This window comes from Panthera onca, chromosome B1 (assembly GCF_046562875.1).
Source record: "Panthera onca isolate mPanOnc1 chromosome B1, mPanOnc1 haplotype 2, whole genome shotgun sequence".
NCBI classification, from domain to species: domain Eukaryota; kingdom Metazoa; phylum Chordata; class Mammalia; order Carnivora; family Felidae; genus Panthera; species Panthera onca.
The window spans coordinates 177,833,710-177,861,407 of record NC_138342.1 but is presented as its reverse complement, the minus strand read 5'-3'; the positions used below and the strand labels follow the sequence as shown (position 1 = coordinate 177,861,407).

The 27,698-nt window shown below is 36.7% G+C and overlaps 1 protein-coding gene across 1 annotated transcript in view; it reads left to right on the top strand.

The window, feature by feature from the left end:
* TNKS (tankyrase) overlaps window positions 1-27,698 on the top strand; it is a 215,657-nt gene that overhangs the window by 42,652 nt on the left and 145,307 nt on the right. Inside the window, exon 3 of the mRNA XM_060653141.3 lies at window positions 20,017-20,112. Coding sequence (XP_060509124.1) covers window positions 20,017-20,112 — 96 coding nt within the window. The remainder of the gene's footprint in view (window positions 1-20,016; window positions 20,113-27,698) is intronic.

The window sequence follows — 27,698 nt, the reverse complement described above, 5'->3', positions numbered from 1 at the left end:
CCGACCATGCATCTTTCTCAGGGTCTGCGTACTTGTTCCTCTTGCCTAGAACACTTTCCCCCCAGATTTTCACACATAATGTTAATTCCTTGTACTTTTGCTATGATGCTATCATAATTTCTTGCCCTGCCCTGCTTGTCTGGTTTTTCTAACCATGTTTGCTTTTACCAACCATGTTTCATTTTACTTAAGAACTTATTGCCTGAAATTATATATTTGCTTAATCATGTATTTGTCTGTCACCTCTGTGTACTCTTCCCTACTCTGTGCCTGAGTAGAAACACAGGAACTTTGCCTTATTTTGCACCATTTCCAAGTGTATATACCTCTGTGCCTACACAGAGTAAAATGCCTGCTCTATGGCAGAACCTTGTTGTGGTTTTATTTTGCATTTCCCTGATGAGTAATCTTGAGCATTTTTTCATGTGCCCTTTGGCCATTTGTGTATATTTTTTGGAGAAATGCCTGTTTATGTCCTTTGTCCATTTTTAATTGGATTGTCACTTTATTGTTGAAATGTAAGAATTTTTTATATATCTAGGTACACGTTCCATCCCAAAAACATGATTTGCAAATATTTTCTCCCATTCTGTGTTGTCTTTTCACTTTCTTGGTAACATACTTTGCAGTGAAACAGTTTTTAATTTTGATGATTTGATTAATAACATTAAAAAATCTACTTTTTCTTTTGTTGTTTGTGTTTTGGTGTCATAAGAATGAATCCTTTGCCAAATCCCAGGTTATGAAGAGTTCATCCTGCTTTTTTCTAAACATAGGGAACATTTCTTCTGCATTTTGTAGTTTTAGTTCTTTTTTTAGGTCTTTGATCCATATGGAGTTAATACTTGTATACGATGTGAGACAAGAGGTCCAACTTTGTGGGTGTCCAGTTTTCCCATTCAGTTCATGTTTCTTTATAATTCTTTTTATTTCTGTAACCTTGGTAGTAATATACTCCTTTCATGTATGATTCTGGTTATTTGAGTCTTCTTTTTCTGAGTCTGTTTGGCTAAAAGTCTGGCAGCTTTTGTTACTGTACTTCTGTATAATTCCTTCCTTTTTGTTGTTGTGTTGTGTTCCATCATGGATGTAGTCCAGTTGACAGACATTTGGGTGCTTTCCAGTCTGTGGCTGTTACGAAGAATGCTGCTGTGGACACTGGTGCATAGGTCTTGGTGTGAACATATTGTTTCATTTCTTACGGATGGATGCCTAGGAGTGGGATTGCTAGATGGAATGATACATCTATGTTGAACTTTACAAGAAGCTGAATTTTCCTGATTATTCAGGAAATTGAATAATCTGAATGTATTAAGCATATTTCAATGTATTAAGCAAGTTGAATAAGGCTGAATGTATTAAGCATATTTTCATCTTTATTGGTCATTTGTGTATATTATTTTGTGAGATCTCAGTTAAGATCTTTTTTTTTTTTTTTTTGTATGGTTATTATTGAGTTGTAAGAATTCTTTGTGGGTTGTGGTTATGGGTCCTAAGATGTGTGATTATCATAAGCATTATTGTGAATGCTTTCTCCTAATCTGTGCCTTACCTTTCATTTTCTTAATGGTGTCTCTGGACAAGCGAAGGTTTTTAGTTTTGGTGAAGTCCAATTTGTCAATTAAAATAGAAAAGTATTTGGTGTCTCACCAGCATTGGAATGATAAGGTAAGATTTCTATTAGACAATTATTCTTAGGTTAAAAGCAGTTTATAGGGAAATAGGATTATAATTTTAATTACATTGCAGAAATGCAGGAAAGCAGTTTTGGGTTTAAGGGTTTCTGCTTGAAGTGCATTATAACAATTTGTTTAGGACTTATTTTTAAAATTGAAAATGAAAGAGTAAGCTACTCCATAATGAAAAGTGAATATATTATATAGGTCAATTTTAAGATTTAAGAGTAAAAGTAAGGTGGACCTTCTTTAATTAGAAAATAATTATCTAAAATATGCTTGCTTATTTTTGAGATACCATTGTTTGCCCCTACCATTTGGAAGTATATTTCTAGAATTTAATGAAGTAGGTTATTTTAATAGCTTGTTGCCTGAAACCTTCCCATGAAGGAAGGCTCATTAATTGCTTATAGTTAAACATTTTTTCGCTTGTGCTTTCCCTCTGCTTTTCTGAGATCAGAGGACACATAGATATTCTTTGAGCTATTTCTTCATGTTGATGGCCTTGGTATAATTCTCATAGTTTTCCATATTTCTGCAATATCGAGACAGGAAATATGAGCAAAGTTGCAAATGCTGATCTTTTTAGTCTGGTGTAGTCTAACAGATCTCCAGTTCTGGAAGTAAATGGTCCTCTGTCCACTGAATATATTTACTTCCTTCTTTTCCCACCCAACAAAATGTGAGTGGGAGCAAAATATATAATTTCTGAGCAGAAGTGTTAAGAACCAAGGTATAGTTTACTATGTTTTGTTTTTCTCCACCTTGGTTATGTGGGTATCACATTTTAACATAGAGCTGTCTTCAGCCTGACCTGTGAGTAAGGAAATTCCCCTGCTGTCACTTTCTCAACTCGTGTGAGTGAGAAATGAACTTAATTTTGCTAATAAGCCTATGAGATTCTGGAGCACTTCGTTACTGCAACATAACCTAGACTAGCCTGACTGAAAACACTCTGTTTGTGAAATTGAATTCAAGTAAAGATAAACTATAAAGAAATGATGATTTAGGAAGAATGACTTGTTGGGATGCCATTATGGAGAGAAATATCTTGGAGTTGTTCCCCAGGTAAACCAGGGTCATACACACACTTTAAAATACCTTCCTATTTATTAGCATAAACGATTGGTATGTGCCTAGTGATGAATTAAATTAAAATGGCTGAATAAAATTAAAATTAAATTAAAATAATCAAAGTGTGTTTACTTCCTAATGCAGCTTTAAGACCAGGGGCCAATCTCTTAAACTGAATCAGGTAAGGTGTGAACTCGAGTATGTTCCAAATAGGTTAGTGCCTCGTTGTATGCTTCTGTAGTATTCTACTTAGATCATACTTGGTCATTCTCTGTGATGGGGAGCTAACAATAATCTTATTCATTCTTGTATTCTTATTGCCCATCACTGGTACTAATACTTCCCGTGACTGGTACTAGTGTGTGTGGTACGTTCCACGTACACCGATGTGTGTGGGGTGACAAAGCAGTTTACAAGAAGATAGCATTGTTCTCTCTGGCCTTTTTTGCATTAAGCCTGTGTTAATGGGGATAAGGAAGCCCAGTAATTTTCCACCTCTTCTTGATTAGATGATATTTTGAAGTGCTTTTATTTTAAAGATCGGTGAATTTGCAGCATGTCCAATATTTCCATATTCCTGTACAAGTACAAGACACATTTTATGGTCAGGTACAAATTATGGTTAGATTGCCTGTCATTTGTCAAAGCATTGTTCTTCTTCAATCGGCTAGGGCGCTGAATATTGATTCCAGTCATGCATTGACTTCTGTTATAGTGGTTTTTCTATAAAGAATGGGCAGTTTTGGTTGCCACTTGTGGATCAAACCTTTGAATTGCTGCTGTCAGGAACTGAGAAATTGAGGTAGGGAGGGAGAAGAAAGAAAAAGGTGACGGTGGCAAATGTACCAGAAATTGCTGTGGATGGATGATACTTAATAAAGTGTTTTCCTTTGAGGCGGCTCAAAGCACTTAGCCAAATTAATTTTGCTAATATTTGTATCTTATGCATGAGGCAGACGATTCATCTTACCTACCATTTTATCTGTGAGGAAAGGAGAAAATTGTTCATTTCCAGCAGTCCGTAAAGCTGATATAAAGTTGTTATAATAGAAGTGTTTTCTTTATTGAGAACTGAAAGTTCTGTCTGCTTAGTGGGATTTATTTAAGAATATATTTTAAGGATAAAGAATTAATTTCATTCTTTAAAGTGTGCCGAATAAATTCTTTTTTATTTTTAGGTTAGCTTTTTAGATTGTATAATATTTAGCAAATTTAAGTAGCAATCTTTACCAGGCTAGCCTTATGAAAAAATAAAAACCAAAAAACAAAATCTTAAGATAATCTATTTACTAAAACTTAAACCAAGTTTTTATTATTGTAATTCACTCCTAAGGTAATATCCCTCTCATGATTTCCAGGTAACTACATTTTTTATTTATCCGCTATCGAGAAAAAGATACTTACTTTCCTTGTATAAATTCTATTTTAAATGGAGTTTTGCCTGATCACTTCCATGGTTACCTGTCCTTTTATGAAGTTAAAAGCCCTAGAACTTGGAATGGCCTACATTGGGGGTCAGGGAGGGAAGGGTGGGATCGGTGCTGGACTACTCCAGGTACATACTTACCTCCTGTTATTTTAAACATAGCATGTCAAAGTTAACAACTTTCTTGGTTTTGTCTTAACAGTATTATTAGAAGTAACAGATGTTCATTAAAGAAAAATTAGGAAATACACCTATAACAACTGTCACATCTTGTTTTCTGTCCAATATGGTAGCCATTAAATAAAATTAGCCAAAATTTAAAAACTAAAAAATTTAGGGCCTCAGTTGCCCTCGCCACATTTCAAATGTGTAATAACCATATGTGACTATTGGTTGTCCTATCAGATTGTGCGGATTATAGAAATATCCATCATTGTAGGGATTTCTATCGAACAATATTAGACCCACAGTACCTGTGTATGTAATCCTTTTTACAGTAAAAATGGGATCATTCCATGCATACTGTTTCTTATTTTTTCACTTTGTGATGCGAACATATTTCATTATCAGTGAATATTTTTATCTAATCTCATTTTAATGGCTGTCAAGAATTATATGGAAATAACCATTATTTTTAAATCAGTCACCTATATTATACCATTTATAATATTTCTGATTTTTCACTTTTGTTTTATAAATAGTACTATAGAGAATATTTTCTTTAGATATATGTGTAATCCTTAATTATCTTAGCATAAAGTCCTGGAAAGCCACAAATTCTTAATAAGAATGAAATTGTAACTGCTGGAGATCTCCACTTGGGTTCTTGGTTTAATCTGTCACATTATGTATTTATATGTCATTCATAAATGAGCTGGGTTAAGGAAAGTCATTTCTCACATCTTCCTTACTCTTTGCAAAAATTCATCAAGAATTCAGTGAAGCCCTCGAGAATGCGATTCGCTTGCTTTTGTTTCATGATTGTCTCATTTCCCTTTTCCTGCCAGAATACCTCCCGTGGGCTTTTTTAACATCAGTTCCCCATATAAACTGAATTGAGATCTTCTAAACAACTCTCAATATAGCATTTTCATAAAAAGTAAAAGTTGGCGAAATTCCACACTTGTATCCTTAAAAAGGAGAAGAAGAGCTAAGGATGATGATAATTTTTCCCTTCTGAAAAAAATCCCCACCGACACCAAACACCGTTATCTTGATAACTTGCCCACTTAGGTTCAACTGCTTTCAAGAAAGTTAGAGTATTTATACATTTACTATAAATCTGAGACTACTTTAGTAGGCATTCTGGTTAATGGTGGTAAGTGTATATATTTATATATAAAGTTTTATATTTGTCCAATTGCATTTTATTATAATTCCCAGAGTGAATGCCTTCGTTCTCTTAAGGCTTTAAGGAATATATCAAGATGTTTAAATTAGGAGGAAAAGGGTCAAAACCCAACACAACAAAAAAGACCTCATACAGTTTTTGAACTGGTGCAGGGATTTGCTTATTGCTCAAGTCTGTCTATTAAAGGAATTAATTATACATTTGCATTTACTTTTAGATTAACCGTGGAGGTCCGAAATGATCTGGATTGCAATGAGATGTCTGGCGTAAATTTGTGTTTGTATGAAAATGGTATTTGATGCAAATGGCCCATGGAATCAGTCATTTCTCCCTTTACATGGTTATCGTATTATCTGAAACGTGTTCATATTAAAGCCGTGTCCTCCCTTTGTACAGTTCCGTGGTAACTGAGATTGCAGAAGCAGGTCCAGATGGGAAAGAAAGATTTACAGCGTCCTTTTCACTCCTCATTCTCAACTGACCCAAACTATATAGAAAATTATTAAGTATAGTAAGTGCAGTTCCAGGCTATAAAAAAATGTGTACTCTTAGTCCTTAAATTATTGGAATCTGTTAATTTTCTTCGTATTATTTTTTAATGTTTATTTACTTATTTTGGGGGAGAGAGAGCAAGGGAGGAGGAGAGAGAGGGAGAGAGAGAGAATCCCAAGCAGGCTCTGTGCTGTCAGTGCGGAGCCCGATGCGGGGCTCCATCTCCTGAAATGTGAGATCGTGACCGGAGCTGAAATCAAGAGTCAGACGCTTACCTGACTAAGCCACCTGGGCGCCCCTTAATTTTCTCTTTAAATGGAGTGGGTGTCAGACTCTTCATCTGTAACCCGAATCCAGGATTAAGTATGTAAACCTTACCGTGAATTGTTCCATATTTTTCCCTTAGACATGACAGATACAAATAAGACATGAAGAAATCCCGCACTGTGTCTAAATATATATGTTTATTTTGTGTCAGGCCTGAAAATTTCTAAATTTGCTCTGTGGTACAAGTAATCAGGGTTAGAAATAGAGGACATATATTTTATTTTGCCTTTTACTTACGGTGCCTGTTTGGGGGCACAGTTTTGAGTGTTGGTCTTTAGAAAGAATATGCTTGATCATAAGGATTGAGGGAACAAGAACAGGAAATATTCTAGTGGGTCTCTAAAATGGAACCCTAGCTGTCATGGGTGTTATTTCTGAACCTTGGTTTCATGGTTTCCCACAGGGGGATTGTTCAATGGGATGAGAAAGAGGATGCTGGTCATGGGAGCAGTAAATAAAGTTATTTAGGACAAGTACGTAGATGTGCCTTTCATAATTCACCTAAGGGTAAAAAAGCTTGAGTTACAGTTCTGGGGTGATCTTGCTTGTACTCGTGTAGAATAAGGCAGAAATTAAATGCCGGACTTTAGTATTAGATATGACTTCTACTTTTCCACCTATAAACTGTCATCTTGGACAGATAGCAAATTTAGTTGCTGTGAGCCTCAATTTCTCATTTATAAAATGAGCATCATGTTGCATGGGGTTGTTAGAGGAAGTTAAGTGAAATAGTAAAGCAGGTAGAGCCTCGGTAATTGCTCGTTTGCTTTCACTCTCTTTTCCCTTGGGTGGCAACAGTAAGGAGTTCTTACGGCTGGGTTTTGTGTAAGCTAACTTTGGATAACTGTCCATTACCATATGCCATTCTTTGTTACCATCAGTGCAAATTAGTTTATGTCCTTTGTTTCATATCCTGTGTAATTTTTTGAACTTGAATTATGATAAAACATGAAATCAGTTGTTGTTTTTCCTCAGTGTGGGGGAAATGAGCTGAGGTGGGGTGTGAAAATGTGATTGAGTACTGTTATTAAAAATATTGCTAACATTGGTTAGCCAGTGTGTGGGCAAAACAGGTGAAAGGGACTAAGAGGTACAAACTTTCAGTTGTAAAATAAGCCACGGGGATGAAAAGTAGAGCAAAAAACAGAAGAAAGGAAAGAATATTGCTAATGGGATCATTTATCAAATCCAGTAAAAAACAAAAGTAAGTTTAAAAAAATTATTTGGTATATTTCCCAAAGAATGAAAACGTGAAAGAGTTACATTCTTTGTCAGATTGAAAGAACAACAGTGCATTGAAGTTCAGTCTGTTGAATCAGTTCTCAGAGGTATAGGAAAAAAATAGTGGTGATATATATATATATATATATATATATATATATATATATACACACACACACACACACATATGTGTATATATATATATATATATATATAGTGTATATATATATATATATATATTTTTTTTTTTTTTTTTTAACTTTTTAATGCTTATTTGTTTGTGAGAGAAAGAGAGTATGAGCAGGCGAGGGGCAGAGAAAGAGAGAGACAGAATCCAAAGCAGGCTCCAGGCTCCAAGCTGTCCGCACACAGCCCAATGAGGAGCTTGAACTCAGGAACCTCGAACTCACAAACCTTGAGATCATGACCTGAGCTGAAGTCTGACACTTAACCAACTGAGCCACACAGGCGCCCCATAGTAGTGATATAATTTCTTAAACTAAAGTTCAAAGCAAAATCAGAATGTTAGGGTACAGGTACAATCCTGTGTTCCTTGAGGCAACTGTTTCTCAATATGTAACTTTAAACCTTGTACCTAGTGGCACTAAAACGAATTTTAATTGGCTATAATGTTTTATACTAATGAGGAGTTTGCCTGGAATACTAAATCCTCGAGAACTTGAGAGAGGGGAGGTGGGGTGACAGTTTAGGGAAGGTTTTGAAAAGGAGGTAGGGTCTGCCTTTCTCTCCCAGAGACAGATTGGGAAGCACCTTTTTCATGTGGTCATTGTCCCTTAGAACTGTAAAAAAAAAAAATGTAATCCTTTTAGAAACTTGTGTAGTTAGACTAAGGTTATTTGCTTTGTTCATAACAAAGTTCATATTTGCTGTGTTTCATTTAGTAGAGTCTAGCCAAGGTTTAGAAAAGTAATCTCCCCCTAAATAAAAGGAAGCATAAAACAATAATTGACTTGGCACAAATGAATTCATTGTTCCTAGGGCTGTTCCTACCATTTTGCCTTTATTTCAGTCCAACAGATAGATTTTTAGCGCTTTCTGTGTGTATGATTCTGTTTTTGAAAGGCAGGTGAAAAGATCCTGATTGAAGGGACAAGGTGTTTATTGCATCCCTATCATATGCCAAGAACCAAGCTAGGTTTATATATAGTGTCTCACTTAATTATAACAGCAATTCTCTGAGGTAGGTAGTGTTTTATGAAAGAGGAAATTGAGATTGACAGAGGTGAAAACTTGTGTAAGGTCAGACAATTGCAAAATACAGAACAGTATTTTAAAACTCAGGTTTGTCTGACTCCTGGGCAGTACGTTTAGACTTGACTCTCTGGGGTTTCCAGGTAGAAAGAGTATCCTTTGTTATACTCATTCTTAGATTTATTTTAGGGCCTGCTTTGTCTTAAATTGTGGTTTGCGTAAGCAGATAATGCTGATTTCACAGATGTATTGTGACCTGGCTTACCTCTATTATAAAAAGGATATAATTGACTTGGATCTAAAAATCTACTATATATGCATATAGAATCATCTGTTTCTAAGTTACTCTGGATACAATGGGCCTTTTAAAAAATTCTTGACTTTCTATATTTGTAGGTGAACTTGATAATGGGAGCAGATTCTAATTGGAGGATTCTTTTATTATAAAATTTCACGCCAAAATTTGATCGTGAAAAACTCCGTTGTGAATTCAGTAAATTTTTATTTACTTGGCTTAATTGTTTGAGTGAGTAAATATTTTTTAATGTCTTAAAAAAACATAGATAGTTTCAGGTATACATGATAGTGATCCCCAAGGTAAGTCTAGGTACCATCTGTCGCCAAAGTTATTACTGTTAATACTGTGTAGTGTTTAGTGTGCACCCCATGCTGTCCTTTACACCCTGGCGTCTTACTTATTTTGTAACCGGAAGTTTGTGCCCTTTGCCTTATTTATGCTCATGCTTGCTATGTGCTAGGCACTCCTCTAAGAACTCCTCAGATATTTATTCTTTTTGTCCTCCTAGTAACTCCATGCGGTGGCTACTGCTATTTTCTTATCTGCAGATGAGAAGATGGAAGAGCAGAGAGGTGCAATCACTTCCTAGGGCCCCAGAACTAGGAGAAAGGGAATTGGGAGTCCAACCCATGCAGTCCCGTTCTAGAGGATGGTCTCTTAACCCAACTGTGTTCTTAACGGGTTAACTGTGACGTTTTGTCAGTAGTGAGTGAAGATGACTTGCAGAGAATTTGATTTCTTTGAACTTTTTTCCAAAAAAGAAGTGCAGCCTTATTTTGTTTCCAGTGACGTACGTGGAAAAAAGTAATAAGTGGGTATCTGATTAGGCACAAAAAGGCGGGTAGTTCATTGAGGTGAAATTAAGTAATGTATCACAAGTATGCTAGTCCCAGATGTTGACAGGATTCTGAATTTTTGGTGACTTTGGTATGAAAGGCAAAGACTAAAAAAGGTATGATTAAAAACTTGGGACTTTGACACAGTAGAAAATTATTTCTTGACTGTTTCTTTTCGACAGTCTCAGCATTATATAATCTGTATCTGGGTTCTTTCTCACATGTACTTGTTGCAAATATTTTGTTCTAGTCTGTGACTTTCCTTCTCATGCTCATAACTGTCTTTGGAAAAGCGGAAAGTCTTAATTGTGATGAAGTACAATTTATCACCTTTTTTTTTTTTATGGGTAGGCCGTTTTTATCTTAAGAAATCTTTTCTCTCTCAAGGCCATGAAGATTTTCTTCCATGTCTTGTTCTACAGGTTTTATTGTTTTAACTTTTATTTTTGAATTTATGGCTCATTTGGAGTTAATTTGTTTCTAAGTGTGAGGTAAGAGTCAGACTTTGTGTGTTTTCTTTTTCTTGTCTGCGTAGGTAACTGTTGTTCCCACGTAGTTTGTTCAAAATATTTTTTTCCATCATCGTGTTACCTTGCTGCCTGTATTTTTTTTAAGTTTATTTATTTATTTTGAGAGAGAGAGCGCGAGTGCGCCTGAGTGTGCGAGTGGGGGAGGGGCGGTGGGGGGGAGAGAATCCCAAACAGAATTGTGTTGTCAGCCCAGAGCCCGATGGGGGCTCCATCTCACAAACCAGGAGATCATGACCTGAGCTGAGATCAGGAGTCAGAGGCTTAACTGACTGAGCCACCCAGGCGCCCATCCTTGCCTTCTTTATAGAAAAATCAATTAGCTATACTTGTGTTGGTCTGTTTTCTTTTCTGTTAATCTGAATATCGGTTTTTATCCCAATAATTCACTGTCTTAATTACTATATCTTTCTAATAAATCTTGAAATTGGGTAGCATGATTTCTTCAACTTTCCAACGTGGTTCTGAGTATCTCTCTCTACTTTTTCAGATCATATTTTCCTTTAATTCTTTGAACTCATTTATAATAATTGCTTTAAAGTCTTTGTCTGCTAAGTCCAACATCTGGGCCATCTTGGACATGATTTCTTTTGACTGCTTTTTTTGTTCTTGACTGTGGACCACATTTTCCTTTTTCTTTATATGTTTAATAATTTTTTATTCAATAGTAGACACTATAGGAACTACAATATTATTTTTATTTATCTTCCTCTGAAAAATTTTTATGCTTGTTTTAGCAGAGACTTTGGTTGCTGGCAAATCACCCTGAACTTCTGGATGTTTGGATTTATGCTTTATTAAATAAGTGCATTTCTGTGGAAAGCCCAAGGTGCTTCCTAAAATCTTTATCATAGTGGGACTCAATGTTCATACTGTCTCCTGCAGATCTTGTTGAGGTTTGGTTTTAGAATTTATTAGGGTGTGTCGAGTCTAGGGCTTATTCTAGAGCAATTTCCAAGTATTTTGGCGTTTTTTCTGTTCTGAAGAGCTTTTGTTTACTTGGGTCATATATAACATTAGAAATCAAAACTACAATCTTCATAAAGATACTCATTTATTTAGCAAATACTAAATTCACTATATATTGAGAGAAATAATGTTGTTATGAAAAGTAACTATGTTTTCCAAAACCAAAAAGTTAGTAAAAATATTGGCATTAATGCATATAGTCTTTATTATCTGGCTTAATCAAAGACAATGGGATCCTCCTGTCTACTTTTGTGTGCAATATGTTCTGATGAAGAAAATTCAGATTTATAGTTGGAAGAGGGAAATGTATATAATAACATTTTCGAATAATTGTGAGTATTCTTCTTTGATATCCCAATCCAAACTTGACAAGTGGTAGACTCTAAATAGGCAATTGCCATATGGAAACAGACCATAACAAAAAACTTTTTGTACTCTGTAACATCACAGTCTATTAATCTGTGTTTCACTTGGAAAGGTTCTGTACTCAAATATGATTTTGTAGGTTTCCATTGGTCATTTTGAAAATAGTAACTCACTGAGTTGGAAATTCCAAGATGTTGACATATTTTAAATCTATACCAAAAAACTACTTTTGTTATACCAATGTCAGCAGAAAAGTCTACGTTCAAATTTATGTAGGCAGAGAAAAAAAAATTGCAAAATTCTAATTTTTGCATGAAAACTTAAATTTTCCATCATTGGCATTTTAACAATGCCTGCCAGATACCAAGTCCGAATGACCATAGTGTTTGTTTGCTCTTCTTTTCATTAAAAATGGTGCATCATGACAAAAAGTGGCTAGTTCAGCTTGCAACCACAGTAATCCCATGAGTCCTTTAACTGAGATAGTAGAAGTCTTTATGCATGTTCCAGTTCTTCACAGAGAACATTAAGAAGACGTGTATCTGTGGGTAAAGATTTAATACAATTAATAATTTTTACTGTCATTAAGGACATTCTAAAATGAAACCACTTTATTTATTTATTTTTTCTTTCAAGGCAGTGAAGAATGTAGGGATCCCTAGTATAGTTTGGGGCCACTGCCTTGGTTTGTGCTAAGTTACCAATAATTTTATTCGTTGCTTTTGTACCATCAGTGCAGATGTTAATAATAATGAAACAGGGAAGTTAGTGACGTTGTAGACCCCAAGTCTCTGCTCTAGGGTATGGTGCCTATTCATAACTCAGATGGCCTTTTGTTTTCTCAGCTCTGCACTGTGTTGAGGAGGTGTTTTTAGTATCTCTGTACTTTCTTAAGGCCAGAATTTCAGTTTCTCTCAGCACTGCTGCCCACCCCTTGCACTTTTTGACCTCCACTAACTGCGTGATGTGCTCAACCCAACAGTAGCTACTACCTGTCAAGCCTCGGGTGGTCTTACCTTATACAAACGATACGAGGCCAGCCCACAGCCTTGTTATCACAAGGGACCCCTACACAGACATTCGGGCCCTGCTCGCTGCCTCGTCCCTCCTCTCCAGTTTTCCATCCTGCAGATTCCAACCAGTTCATGTTCTCCGAATTCAGATCTCTGTCTTCTCAGCTCAGCGTGACAACCTTGTTCTGCTCTGATTCCAGTTGTAGGCAGGTGGTTGCCAAATTGTCACGGACAGAGTCGAGTGATCATGGTACCCATCTTTTGAGTTTCCTTTCTTGCAAAGGTCACAGTTTAGCACCACCGTTGATCCCTGCCTTCAAAGATTCTTTTTGGCTCTTTTGCTCTATCACTTTTTATAGTTTCATCTAACTTAGATATTTCAGGTTGTCTTTTATTACATTAAACACAATGAACATAGTTCTTTTTGGTTTTCAGTCTTTGCTTGTTTATTAAACAGCATAGTTCTTTTTATAACGTATCTGGTAGTTCTTTCTGATATCTAAAGTTTTTGTGGGGTTTTTTTGTGTGTGTTGTTTATTGATATTCATTGTTGCTTCTGCATTTTGGATTACCTCTGTACTTGGTTATCTTGGCTATGTGGTGGGCCTTTTACTCTAAATTTATCTGTAAGGACTAACTTTTTGCCCTTTGATGAAAGTACCTTCCCCTGAGAGGATGGGCATATATGTTTGCCAGATGTCCTGACATTACTGCCAATCTGGGACCACCTTCAAATTAAACTCAAGGCTTCACATAGTTTGGACACCCAAAGTTTCCAGCCAGAGGGATGATTCTGTGCTAGGGTGAGTTCAGGTCACTTGATCCTCCTCCTGAGGATATAGCCCTTTTTGTATGGGGACAGTCTTTGTTAGAATCCTTACTTTGTCGGGGGGGGGAGGGGGCAGAAATGATTGCTGTTCCCTGTGTCCTATGAGACATTGAAAGGGCAACTTATATTTTTCTGGATTAGTAAGTGCTTTCAGAACAAAGGCAGTTTCCATATATGTTTGTCCTCTGGATTCCCATTTGTGCCTTAGTTTTGGGCTAGTAATTCTTTGTCATTAGCTCTTAGATGAAGTTATGTTTTTGTTTTAAATCTAGTTCTGTTCATTATTCACAGCCTAAGGATTGGTCCAAATAAATGGTCAGCCAGTATTGAAAAGAGAAACTTGTCATTCAAATTCTAACTCAGTGCTCACTTCGGCAGCACATATACTAAATTCTATTTCAGATTCAGTAAGCCACACTACTATGTAGGATAACACTGGTTACTTGAATTTTCATGTCTACTGTTAGTGATAAATCAACTCTTGATGATTTTTTAAAATAAAATACGGTAGTTTACCTTTATGCCATAGTAAGTAAAGTGTATCCTGAATGAAAAGATAAATGGCTTTTCAAAAAATGTGTACAATATATAAATATCTTATAATACAAGTATAATATTGTACATGTTCCTGTGGAAAAAGGCAATCTGAATAGGTATTAACCTCAGGATATGCCATGTATATCACTTAGAAAAAATAATTTGTTGGGGTGCTTGGGTGGCTCTGTCGGTTGAGTGTCCGACTCTTGATTTCGGCTCAGGTCATGATCTCAGGGTCTTGACAAAGCCTGCTTGGGATTCTCTCTCATCCTCTCTCCCTGCCCATCCTCCCCTGCACATGCTCTGTCTCTCTCAAAATAAATAAATACACATTAAAAAAAAAAAGAAAAAGTAATCTGTCTTTTAAAAGCCATGTGTGTTGGTGAGAGTCCTATATATTGAAGATTGTAGCTAGTTAAAATTGGGCCACTTGATATTTGCTCTAAGATTAGGTTTTATTTGCTAAAAAATCTAATGAATTTAGTCCTCTGTGTGACTGAATTTTGGAAGCTCAGTCAGATGACTATCTCTATACTCATAAAGATAAGATGACTGTGAAATACATTTTAACATAAACATAACTGCTTTTAAAATTGAGTATTCAGGGGCCTGGGTGGCTCAGTTGGTTAGGTCATGATCTTGATTTCAGCTCAGGTCATGATCTTGTGGTTCATGACGTTGAGCCCCACATCAGGCTCCACACTCAGCTTGGGATTCTCTCCCTCCTCTTCTCTCTGCTCCTGTCCAACTTGTTCTCTCTCTCTCTCTCTCTCTCTCAAAAATAAATAAACAAATAAATAAAATTGAGTGTTCATTGCGAGGAACAGTTTTAGACCTTTAATGTAGCTCTAAAATTCACATAACAAAGAATTTACAATATTTTAATAGAGGATGTCTACATTTTATAGTGAAAACTATATTAAACACTTTTTGACAACTTACCTAAAAGTCTTGCTATGTTTTTAGCTTGGATATTTGTATTGTTTTTATTTCTTTTATCTTCTTGAATAAGTTACTAATACCTATAATTAAATACAATCTACCATACTAGCACTTGGTATTTTTCTAGGAATTTGATAGGATGAGGCTTTGCATACATGTAAAAATACTTTCTTTTTATTCGGAAGAATTAAAATTATAGGCATGCTTAAATTCAATAGTTTTGAGAGATGAAACAGTTTCAATTTCTACTGTATTGGTCACAAGGTAAAGGCGTGCTTTTGAATCTGGCTCACTATAGCTGAATGCTTGCACCAGAAATAGGAAAATCACATGTCCTTCTTGGCATAAGCTCTTTTGAGAATGACAGTTTGAATATTGTAATCCTACCTTGGTTTTAACTATCTGTTGTTATGCCAGCTGCTATATTTTCTCCATCCTCCTAAACTCAGAAGGACATAAATGGATTTGAAATGCATCAGTCGAACAATTGGATTTAGACAAGTCATTTGGGATTCGAGATTTGATGATGAGCTAATCAGTTAAAGATAGTACAAGGAGATTTTTGAATGGCCACAGTAGTCTTGAATTTATGTACTGAATTGTTACTCAGATTTTAGTTTCCTTGTTTTTCTTTCAAACCTTACTTTCTATATTGTTTGTATATTTTGGGAACTTTGCTTCAGAAGTTGTGCTACTTTTGAAGGAGACTGTTTTATATGAGTGTGTTGTCAGTGTATGTTGATGTTACAAGATGAATTTCTTTTTTTTAAGTTTATTTATTTTGATGTTGATTTTTGAGAGAGAGAGAAAGAGACAGAGAGAGAAAGAGAGCGCAAGTGGGGGAGGGGCAGACAGGGAGACACAGAGTCCTAAGCAGGCTCCAAGCTGTCAACACAGAGCCCAATGTGGGGCTTGAACTCACAAACCCTGAGATCATGACCTGAGCCAAAGTCCGACACTTAACGGACTGAGCCGCCCACGTGCCCCACTACTTATTTATTTTGAGAGAGAGAGAGAGAGGGAGCATGTGAGCGGATGTGTGCAAGTGCAGAGGAGGGGTAGAGAGAGAGGAATTTCTAATTGTAGTTTGCATTGCAAGTCACATTTTGTAACTGTTTGGTAGCTCAGAAGTTTGAATGCAAAATTTGAAGCAGAATTGAGAATTCCACATGTCGCCAGTTCAAGTGTAGACTGTCATTCTTGAAAGCCATTGTTTTACCTTGGCCTGATGTATGTGCTGTTCGTCTGGCGTTGGAAAACAGAGGAACGACTCCCCGTAGAGAATAGTGTGAAACAGAATTTCAGTCGGAGGAATTGCTTGGGAGTCAGTTGGGACGCTTTAGTATGTACCCCACAACTTCCATTGATTATGGGGTTCTACTTTGAGTTTGGTTTTTGTTAGCTAAAGTGTTAGGGTGAATGAAAAACTTTTTTTTTTTTTTTTATTTTGATTTAGAGGGTGGGAAGGAAAAGGTTCTACTCGAAATAACTTTTTTTTTTCTTTTTAATTGAGTTTCTACCTTAGACATCTAGACATCATCTGCCTAGTCCAGCTCCTCCACTTTATAGACTTGGGAAGTCTGGCCCAGAGAATTTTTTGATTCTCAAACCATATGAGGTAGAGGACTAGGTTTTTCTTCCTCCCCAGGGTATGGCAGGCCAATAATTTTGTAAAGTACAATAAAAATGAAATACCAGTAAATAATTTTAAAATAACATACACAATTCTAGATGCTTCCTCTTAGTTTCTGTGCTTATTTCAATGTAGATGGATTACAAAGAGTTCTGGGACTAGAATAGTCCATAGACCATATTTGGTATATCACTGTCAAGGTAGGCGTTGGCAGACTGTCATATACGGGCCAAATACAGCTCACCCCTTGCGTTTTGTATGTAAGCTAAGAATTGCTTTTACATTTTTCAGTGATTTTTAAAAAAATCACAGTACTAGTATTTTGTGACACATGAAAACTATATAAAATTAATATGTCACTGTCCTTAACTAAAATTTTATTGAAGCGCAGCCACACACATTCTTTTAAGTATTGTCTGGAGCTACTTTTCCCCTGTAAGGATGAGGCTGAGGCAGGGATGAGTAGTTGAGACAGAGACCATATGGTCTACAGAGCCTGATATATTTACTATCAGACCCTTTGCAGAAAAAATAAAGATTTAAAGAGCTGGCTCTAGGACAAAGCATTGAATTAGTAGTTAGTGGTAGAGTTGAGAGCACAAACAAGGTCTCCATTTACAAATGTGCTTTAAATATTGTCGTTAGCTGCTGTGTAGTACAGGCTCCGTGCTTAGTGCTTTGCCTGCCACGGTTCTGTAAACTTCCCAGCACTGCCCTTTTACACAAGTTAGAGAGTTGTTAGCTTACTTCTAGTTATAGATGCCTTTATTGCCCCTAAATCTCTCTTCTTTTTAAATTTTTATGTTTACTTATTTTTGAGAGAGAGAGAGAGAGCACAAGCAGGGGAGGAGCAGAGAGAGACGGAGGCACAGAATCCAAAGCAGGCTCCAGGCTGTGAGCTGTCCGCACAGAGCCTGATAAAGGGCTCGAATCCACAAACCAGGAGATGGTGACCTGAGCCAAAGTCGGACACTTAACCGACTGAGCCACCCAGGCGCCCCCCCCAAAACTCTTAATTCTACTGAGTTTTGGTTTTTAGTTAACTGCTCTCCAGTTAACTAAAAATGATTGAATATTTTCTAATGTAGATTTTGTTGTCAGCATCTGCTTCAGAAAATTCAACTTCTTCTTCCCTGTTGCTACTTTAGTTTGCACTGTTTCTGTGCGTTCAGGTCTAATGAAAGAAATACATAGGACTCAGAATCTTTAGAAAACAGATTTTTTTAGTAACAAGATTGCTTCTTTAAAAGTCACCTAAAATAAAGCAAAACTGCAGCCAAACTTAATGGCAGATTTCTATTGTAAAATAGCAGAAATATAATAGGTAAAGTACTAGTTACAACAAAAAAGATTGAGATTTTAGGTGACTTTTGGAGAAACAATAAGGCTTTCAGGTTTTTTCCTCTACCTCATAAACTGCAAAATAAAAGCTCCCATCATATAATTGTCAAGCCTTGTTAAATGAACATACTGCTTTACTTATTTAAAGCAGGTCTGAAGTTCTCAAAGTATGCAGTAAAAAAACTCTGCTTTTCATGGGGCTGTTACTTCTTTGTTTTCCTACCCTTTGCATGTGATCACTCAGCTACTAAATAAAGATAGAGCCATAGCTGTCAGCTTTACATTTGATACATGAGTCCCCTTCATGATAAAGACCCTTTATAAGCCAAACCTTCATGTGGGGATTTCTTCTTGGAATTAAAAAAAAACAAAAACAAAAACACAACTGTTGCCATGAAAGCTTATTCATCGTGATGAAAGAGTAACCACGGTTTGAGATTGTGGTACTTGCTATTTTATTCTGTTTACTCTTGAGTCAGTGTGTAAACATGTGGAAAATAATTATGATTGCTTTCATTCAGAGATGAAATAATATGGAAAGTCCTGGCAAAATCTCACTCCCATCTTCTCAGCCCTGGCTAGTTTTTACTATCCCACATCTGAGAGTGGCCAAGATTTAGTGCAAGAGGTGCTGATGAACACTGTTCCGGCAGCTGCGTCCTAATTCCAGATAAGGCTATTCCTTTGTACTTTATAACGAAGCCATTGACTAGATGGCTTATGGATTAAAGGAGGGGGAAGAGCTTTATAAACAGCAGGACCTGTTACTTAGTAATACAGGAGGATTGCCTTCCATATATTCCCAAGGAATGTATGTACTTTAGCTTGGAAGTGCCAATGAATGAAAATTCGGGACTCACCAACAGCAGTGGCTCCGACACTTTTAGACATTATATAACATCTCTTTAACCACTTATTTGAATATGACATTTCTGCTTTGTTTTAAATTTATGTTGTAGTATAGTGGTAAATGGTAACAGCTACTGTTCTCAGCAGGACACGAAGTCTTAACTATTTGAACTGTTAGAAGAACTTGTAATTGAACCCTGCTTGTTTGGACTAGTTGTTATTGTATTTAGTAGCCTAACCGTCCGTTGGGTGGTATTACAGCAACACCCGCCATCCCTCCACGCCCATGTGCTCACATACCAGGTGTGGCGGGGAAGTGTTTTGGATTAATAAATCATTACATCTGGATTTGACTCAAACAGTACTTCTCTCCTTTGGGAGCCTCCATGTCTAAGAATTCTCCGTAGCTGCTTTCTACCTAATACAGCATGTGCAGCATTCATTCCTTGGCATATATCATAGTGATATTCTGCTTCTAAACATTTTTTATGGAAAGAATTATTGCAGACGGCAGTTCTTTTTTTGCAGCCTGACTGCAGGGGAGCAGGGTTGCATGCATTCCTATGTCCGTTAAACTTCCTGGAAGCAAGCCAGTATGTTCTGGTGAGTTTCCTGTGCAAGCAGCGAGCCACTAAAAGGCTTGCACGGTATTACAACTCTTCTGAGGAGAGGAAGCGTTAGGAAATTCAGCAGTAAAGCAGCAGCAACAAGCAGCCACAGTGGTAGTAAAGATAGGGAGGTTCCCGGTTAGCGTATTTCCCAGTGTGAGGCAGTGAGCACACAGCTTCCCATTCCGCTGCCTGAAGGAGGCAAACCAAAACTGGCTTCTCGCAAGATTTTTCTAGTTTCATGTTTATGATGCTAAGTCATGTGATAATACTGTACCACAAGTTGCCAACTTTGCTTTACTCTAGAGAGGATCCTCTGCTGCAGTGCTTTTTTCCCACCTTTCTGTGTCTTTCTTTCTTCTTTTTTTTCTTGAAAGAGAAAAAACCGTGCAATGTATGTTTATGCCTACACCATGCCGAGGCGACACTTACCAGTAAATAATCTCTGTATCCCTGAGGTAAGATACTGTTTCTGCTTTCCCTGCACAGTGCTGCTGCAGCACGGAGCCGATCCAAACATTCGGAACACTGATGGGAAATCAGCCCTGGACCTGGCCGACTCTTCAGCGAAAGCTGTCCTCACAGGTAAGGAAACAGAAAGCTACCACGCTGTTTTATCTACGGGACCCCTAGCTTGACTTTACATAAAACCTTTCTGCGCTGAATTTTATTTTCCTGCTGGTTAAGCTCAACAAATATGCGTGCCATTATCTCTACTTTATTATTGATTTGCTATATTAACTGTCTCATTAATTTCTATGCTGTCATAAGCATAAGCAGTAAGATTGTTTATTCTGCTTGGAATTTCTGAGAATTACAGCATTAAATGATAGCATAAAGTATTCACTCATGTGTTAGTCCTTTTTTATGGATTCGAGCATAATTTCCCTAAACCTCCTCTTCTCCGTTGATTTCTTTTGAAGACCTTCACCACTGAGCAAGCAAGGGCATTTGTATTACTTATAAAAGTAGTTTTGATTGGAAAGACAACCTGCTGCCTTATTACTCAGATCAATAGTTAAATAAAATATGATGCTGCTCCTTCCTTGCCGTTCTGTTTATATTTTTATCCTGTCTTCTCACTTTGCCCATGATAGCTAAGTACTTTGTAGATGAGGCAATGTATTGCCTTTTTCTTTCAGATAATGAACATTTGGGGCTTACATATTGGTTTTATCAAGGCAAATGTCAAGAGCCAGCAAAGAGGAGATGCTGGCATAGAAAGGCTATCTCATAACAATATAGAAAATAATGCTATAAGTGAGAGGATACGGAGCAACTGTTCTCATTGATCTTCGTTCTCAGAATACTGCATTGGATCTATTTTTGTTTTTATTCTTAGCATCTGAGTTCTGCTGCCTTTGCCTTCTTTTACTTAACTGACCTTTGTAATTTGGAGCCTCTTTGTCACTGCAGTGCTAACAGTATTGTTTTAGGTTGTGTGAAAGTAAATGACTTTTACCTTCCTTTTAAATTTGCCTGTGTTTGAAGAAAATAAATCTTATGTTCACTTTTAAGTTTAGAGTACATGCTGCGCATTTTTAACAGAGCCTGAGGTGCGTGGAAAAGGTTTATACGTAGACGCTTTGAAAATGTGTGGAATTTTGCTTAATTACTCCACATACACAACTTCTCACTATTGCTAAAATTGAGATAAATCTCTGCTCAATCCGAGTGATAAGACTTTTCACCATTAATTAAGTGATTCGAATTGGTGAAGTCATTTGGTTGCTGAATCAAGATAACATATACTAGAGAAATAAAGCTATTTTAAACCAGTGTAGATAAGAGGAACTTTAAGTATAATTATATAATTTTAACTAATGCAATGAAAAGATAGAGCCTCAGGCCTCCTTCCATCCCCTCTTTTCACAAAGCACTAGGGCCGTAGTAGTAGCAGCCTTGGAGTGGGCTGTGACCGGAGGAGAAACAGCGTCCGTGGGAATCGAGGTGTGTTCCAAACGCGGACCAAGACTGTCTCTGTGGCTGAGTGTCCTCCTTCTGACCTTTCCTTCTCTTCAACCCTCAATGCCTTTCTTGTCCATCTGTGAGATTCATTTAATGCAACCGTGTTTTTAAATCCACTTCCAAGTTTTTCCAAAGACAAAGTTGAAATACAAATTATTAACAGCACGAAGCTATGTCCTAACTTGAAATGAATTTCTGGGGGGATGATATTGGCTGCTCTTCGTTTGCAGAAGAGCTTTGGCATAATAACTCATGGAGACTAGATTCCTGGTAGACAGATGCCGTATCTGTTAAGCTTGATTTGAAAACCCTCTTGGGCTGTACTTTGCTTAGATAGGGAGATACTAATTCTTCTTGGTCCTAATACTGAATTCATTAATTGTTCTTTTCATGAATAGTTACCCTTTTGGAAATGATGTACCACTTTTTAGGTTTAAAAGGTAAACATTCTAGTGGTGGTAGTTAATTTTGTGGAAAATATCAGCTAGTGATATTTACACGTTCATGTTATATAATCTTAGTGAATTAACACTTTAGGGAAATGGATTCCAAAATGTTTTTCTACCCATACAGGTTTCCTTCCAAGCAGTCCTTCTGAATGGAATTATAGAGGCAATAGTATTTCCAAAGCTAAATTAAGACAAGAAAGCACTGATAAAAATAATCTTTTGAAAGGAATGCCTTAATTTAGAGTTATTAGAGATTATTTTGGGTGATGTGTCATTCTTTGTTTTTATGCCAGGTGGGGTTTTAGTACTGGTACTTAGCTTAAGAGTAAACTTCCTGTTCTTGGTATTTTTCCTCTTTGGGAATTTAGTTGCTGAAGACGGTTTTCTAATATCTTTTATGTTACTACTTATGCATTAGGCAAAACTGTATACAGGTGTATATGTATATTCCTTAAAGGAAGTTAGCAAAGTGAATATCTCTTTTTATAGAATATTTTAAATATTCTACATTGAAGAAATGACTAATATCCTCGTCTGCATAAAGAATGCATGGATTTTTATGAAGCCATAGAAAACAACTGCATACCTTTAGAATAACTAATTGGACAGACTCATCAAACTCCTATTGCGCTAAGTGAATGATACCCAAAGAAGAAATCTTGAGGGTTTTTTTTGTTGGTCGTGGTGGTGTTGGTTTTTGTTAGCCACTCTGAAGTTCTGGCAGTTAACCTAAGATTTTGGAGGTGGTTGTTTGTTTTTATTTTCAGGAAATAAACATATATAAAGCCTAAAACAGCCTATGTAAATTTTATTCAAGAGGAGTGTGGGTGTGCCTTTACTTTGGCCTTTTCTTCCCCCCCCCCCCCCCCCCCGCCCCCTGTTAAAAGAAATACATTCCTTGTGGAAATTAAGGAAAGTAGAAAAAGTACAAGAAAGAAAAAATCATTCTTAATTCTACCACCTAGAGAGACCATTTTGGTCTATTTTATTTGTAACCATTTTTTCTGAGCACACATATCCCACACTCTTCTTTCTCTTTAATCAAATCAATCTTATACATTGCATGCTGCTTAATAGTACTTTTTTAAAAAATGGAATTACATGGATACTCCCAGAATGCATTGTTTTCTTCTGCAACATGAATTTATAATGACTTTATAATATCCTTCTATGGATATATTTAATTTTTGAGCTAAATCCCCCGTTTAGGTAGGTTGTTTTCATTCTTTATTCTTCCTTGTAAATGTAGAGTCATTTTATCAATTCCATTGGAAATGTGCTTCTTTATCATGTTCAGCCTTAGCATCCACAAACATGTTCTCTCTCTCCATTCCTGACTGAAGTATGTGGGGATTTGGAGAACGAGGAGCTTCCCTCTTAAGGGTCTGCACTGCATGTGGTGTTATATGGGGAGAGCCACATTTAAATTAAAGTTGGTTGACACAGGAAATGTTCCTTACGGAGGGCAAGGATGTAGGGGTGTTTGCTAATCCTGTAAAGGTGGTTTTGTAGGGCACAGTGGGAAGTTGAGTCAGGAGAAGCCGTCACAGCAGATTGAAGCTGAGAGTTTGGGAAAGGATACCCAACCAAAGGATTGTTTATCATTGGCAGAACCAAAGATGAGTTTAGATGGCCACAAGGATGCCCAGTTAATTGGTCCTAGCGGTTTTCTAGCAGGGGTAAGGAAGTAGAGAAGAAGGATGTGTATGCACCAAGGTGTCTCAAGCATAAGCTTTAACTTGGATTCATTGCACTTCTGAGGAAATCCCAATTGGTGATTGATGGGCTGGCTCCCAGGCTTTCCAGAAGGACTCAGCCTTGGCTCAGGCTAGAGGCAACGTTGAGGGGTCTGGCATGTGCTTGCTGAGTGTGGTGTGTTCGTCAACAAAATATATCTGGAGTCCTACTTCTTTTTTTTTTCTACTCCATTGCTCCCTACTGCTTTTTAGAAGAAACCAAAATCATCTTCAGCATGATTGGTGAGGACTTTAGGGAACTGGACCCTACCCAGATAGGTTTGCTCAAGCCAAAATTTAAGATTCCTTTCTTTTTCTCATACTTTGCATCCACACTGTCAGTAACTCAGGTCTACAGTACTTTCAAATCTCCAACGCAGCCATGTCCTACAGCTTCACCGCTTCAGCCTTAGTACACGCCTTGACCGTCTTTCTTTTGTTTGTGACGGCAGTAACCTTGTAACGAGTCACTGCCTCCACTAATTTTTCACTCAGTTTTCACTGTAGCTGGAGTGGTCTTTCTAAAGCATAGATCAGCCCTATGATTAGAAAATCCCTTAATATATTCTTATTACCCTTAACTAAAGCCCAAACTCTTTGGCCATAGCATACCACGATGGGCCCCTGCCTTGCTTATCTCTCATCTGTCTTCCACTGTTCTGCCTTGATCTCTTTGCTTCAACCACAGCTGGATGCTTGCTGTTCTCCAACAGACAGACGAAGGCCTTGTCTGTGTCTGGACTAACACATGCTAGTTACTGAACCTGGAACACTGCCCCAGAACTTCCCGTCGTTCAAGTCAAATCTCCACTTAGGTGCTTACTCCTCAGAGATGTCTTTTTGTCCTCAGTCCCGTTAGCTTTTCTTTATTTTCTTCAAGGATTTATTGATATCTGAAATGGCATTTTTTTTTCTTGTTTATTTGCCCCAATACAACGAAAGCTCTACAAGGATTTGGACTGTTGTGTGTCTTCTCACTTCGTTGTGCCCAGGACTTAACATAAACACATGAAATGATTAAATAAACAAATACTTCAAGCATCTGATTACTGGTGACTGAGGGCAGCGTATCTTCCAGGTCCTACAAATACTCGTTAACCATTAATTACTTGGTATCTCGTGCCGTATTGTAATAGTCTTATTAAATTTTGTACTTCCCAAAAATGGTTTTGGATTGCTTATAGTCATGTACATACTCTTTTAAGAGTACATTTAAAATAATTTTTAAATTGGTGTGACGGGTGAGGTGTGTACTGACCCTTTCATCAACAGATTTCTCGGGTAGCTCCTTTGATCGAGAACATGCCAGTTCTGGAAAGATCAAAGTGCCTGCAGCTGTCACATCAAACTTCTAGATGTTAAACCAGGGCCTAATTTTTACTGTTTTTTTGTGGTTTTTTTGTTGTTTTGGTCTGTTGTTGTTGTTGTTGTTGTTGTTGTGTTTTGGCATGGCTCCATTACTATGCTGTTTTGCACACTAATACTACGAGGTGGCATATTGCGTATCAGGTGTAATACCTTTTTAATAACCTATGTGATTGAGGACTGATTTCCTAGACCCTTACTTTGAACTTTAGGAATTATTTTTATCAGTTAATCAGAAGCCTAATAGTATAATATGCCGCCCCCCCTCCCCCGTAAAGAAACCATAAGAGGAAATAGCTTACTTTTAAAGAATAGCTTTATGTTTATCTGCCTCATTTTTATTAGGGAAAATTATTGTTATGTTAAGATGAATTCCTGGTCTTTAAAAAAAATTCCCTTTAGTGTAAGAGTAAGAAAGTTAAAATGGGTTATTGCTGAAATAAATCAGTGTGAACACTCCTTTTAAAGATATGTTGAAAATGTTAATCCCTTAACCACATAATTCTTAAGAAAATTTTATTAATGCTTTGATCTGTCTATAATTTTGGACATGAGTAGGAAAGTGTAAGATTTTGTTACTAAAAGTGATTGAAACACCTTTTTTTGAAACTTTAAATGTATGAAAATAATTTAGGAGAGGATTATAGAGCTAGTACCTTTCTAAAAAGCCCTTAGCTGACATAGGTCATATTGATTTAAATTTTAAAATATTGCACCTTAAATAAACAAGTCAAAACCTTACTGAATCTAGTTATGATGATGATGATGATGATGATGATGATGATGATAGACAACTCCTGAGTGCTTCTGTCAGCCAAGCACTATTCTAAGGGCATTGAACACTGGGAAACAGATACGATTGTACCCATCTTTACAGATATCAGAATGGTCAGGTCACATTTATGAGTTCACACAGTTATAAAGGGAAATTACTGGGATTTGAAGTCAAACAGTTTGGTTTCTGAAGAATCAGTGCTCTTATGCAGAATCAGATTTTTTTTACCTACTCGTTCATTTAGAAGGATGTGGTATAAACATATTTGAAAAATTGGACTAACTCATGAATTCAGGGCTTAAATCCAAGGTATTAACGTGTTTCTCTGCTTTCTTAAAGATTAGTGCTTTCAAAAAAGAAAATTCACCTGATTGATATTACCTGCAAGACTCATCATCATATTGTTATAAAATGAATTAATTGGGTAATTTAAGTTATTAATCTAACTTTATAAATGCTATTTTTAAGTCTTTGCTATCTAGCCAGTAGGTTTGAATAACATTCAGTGGACACATTAAAAAACACAATATTTTGAAAGTATAAGGGACGATGTAATTTCAAAATGTTTGAGCTGTTCGTAAATAAGAGGCACCTCAAATAATGTATGTAGTGTAAGCCTTTCATGAGTTATAGGCAGTTATGTATGTTTAGGAGTAAGAGGGAATAGAAACTATGTTTCTGTTTATATAACCCAGCCCTCCAGTATTTCAAACTCTTCCTATCTACCTTTGGATGTAATTAAACCTAGCAAGCCTACATCATTAAAACCAGCATGATCTTTCAGTGCACCAAAAATGACATCTTTGTGAAGCATAATAACTTGTTAGTGTATACCTTGAGAGCACGTGTCATTTTCCCCAGTGAACTGTAACAGTAACTGGTGTGTAACTGTAACTTTCACACAGCATCTTCATTGCATTTTGGATTACAGCTTCAACTACAACCAATTTATGGCTACTTTTATTTTTTTTAAGTTTATTTATTTATTTATTGATTTTTTATTTTTGAGAGAGAGAGAGCAAGGGAGGGGCAGAGAGAGAGGGAGAGAGAGAGAGAATCCCAAGCAGGCTCCACACCAGCAGTGCTGAGCATGATGTGGGGCTTGAACTCACGAACCATGAGATCGTGACCTGAGCCAAAACCGAGAGTCAGATGCTCAACCGACTGAGCCATCCAGGTGCCCCAAATTACGGCTATTTTAAATGGTTCTTTTAAAATTTCTTACAATAAAGTAATTGCTATTAACATTTACTTTCTTAAAATAGCAGTGACATTAGAATGCATTAATGCTTTGGTATCGTAAGGGTTGATAACTCTATTTTTTTTTTTTTTTGAAGTTTTTATGACACTTTTATTTTGACATAATTGTACATTTTCATGCAATCGTTAACAAGTAATACAGAGGCCTCCTGTACCTAGTGTGTTATTTTCCCCTAGGGGTAACCTCTTACAAAAACTGTAGTATGGTATCATAATCAGGATATTGACATTGATATAGTCAGATGCAGAACATTTCCATCTTAGCAGATGTTTTTCTGTAGTTTTCCTGTTTATAATATGTTTATCTGTTTTGGTATTGGGGTAATGCTGGCTTCATAGAATGAGTTAGGAAGTATCCTTTAGGAAATGTTGAGTTCTTTTATTTTCTGGAAGAGATTATTTTTTTTTGGTCGAATTCACCAGTGAAACCATTTGGGCCTAGGGCTTTCTTGTTTGGAAGATTATTACTGATTCAGTTTCTTTAATAGATACAGAGCTAACCAGGTTATATATTTCTCCTTGTGTGAATTTCGATAGTTTATGTCTTTCAAGGAATTGCTCAATGTCACCTAAGTTGTCAAATTTCTGTGTGTAGAATCGTTTATAGTCTTCTCTCAT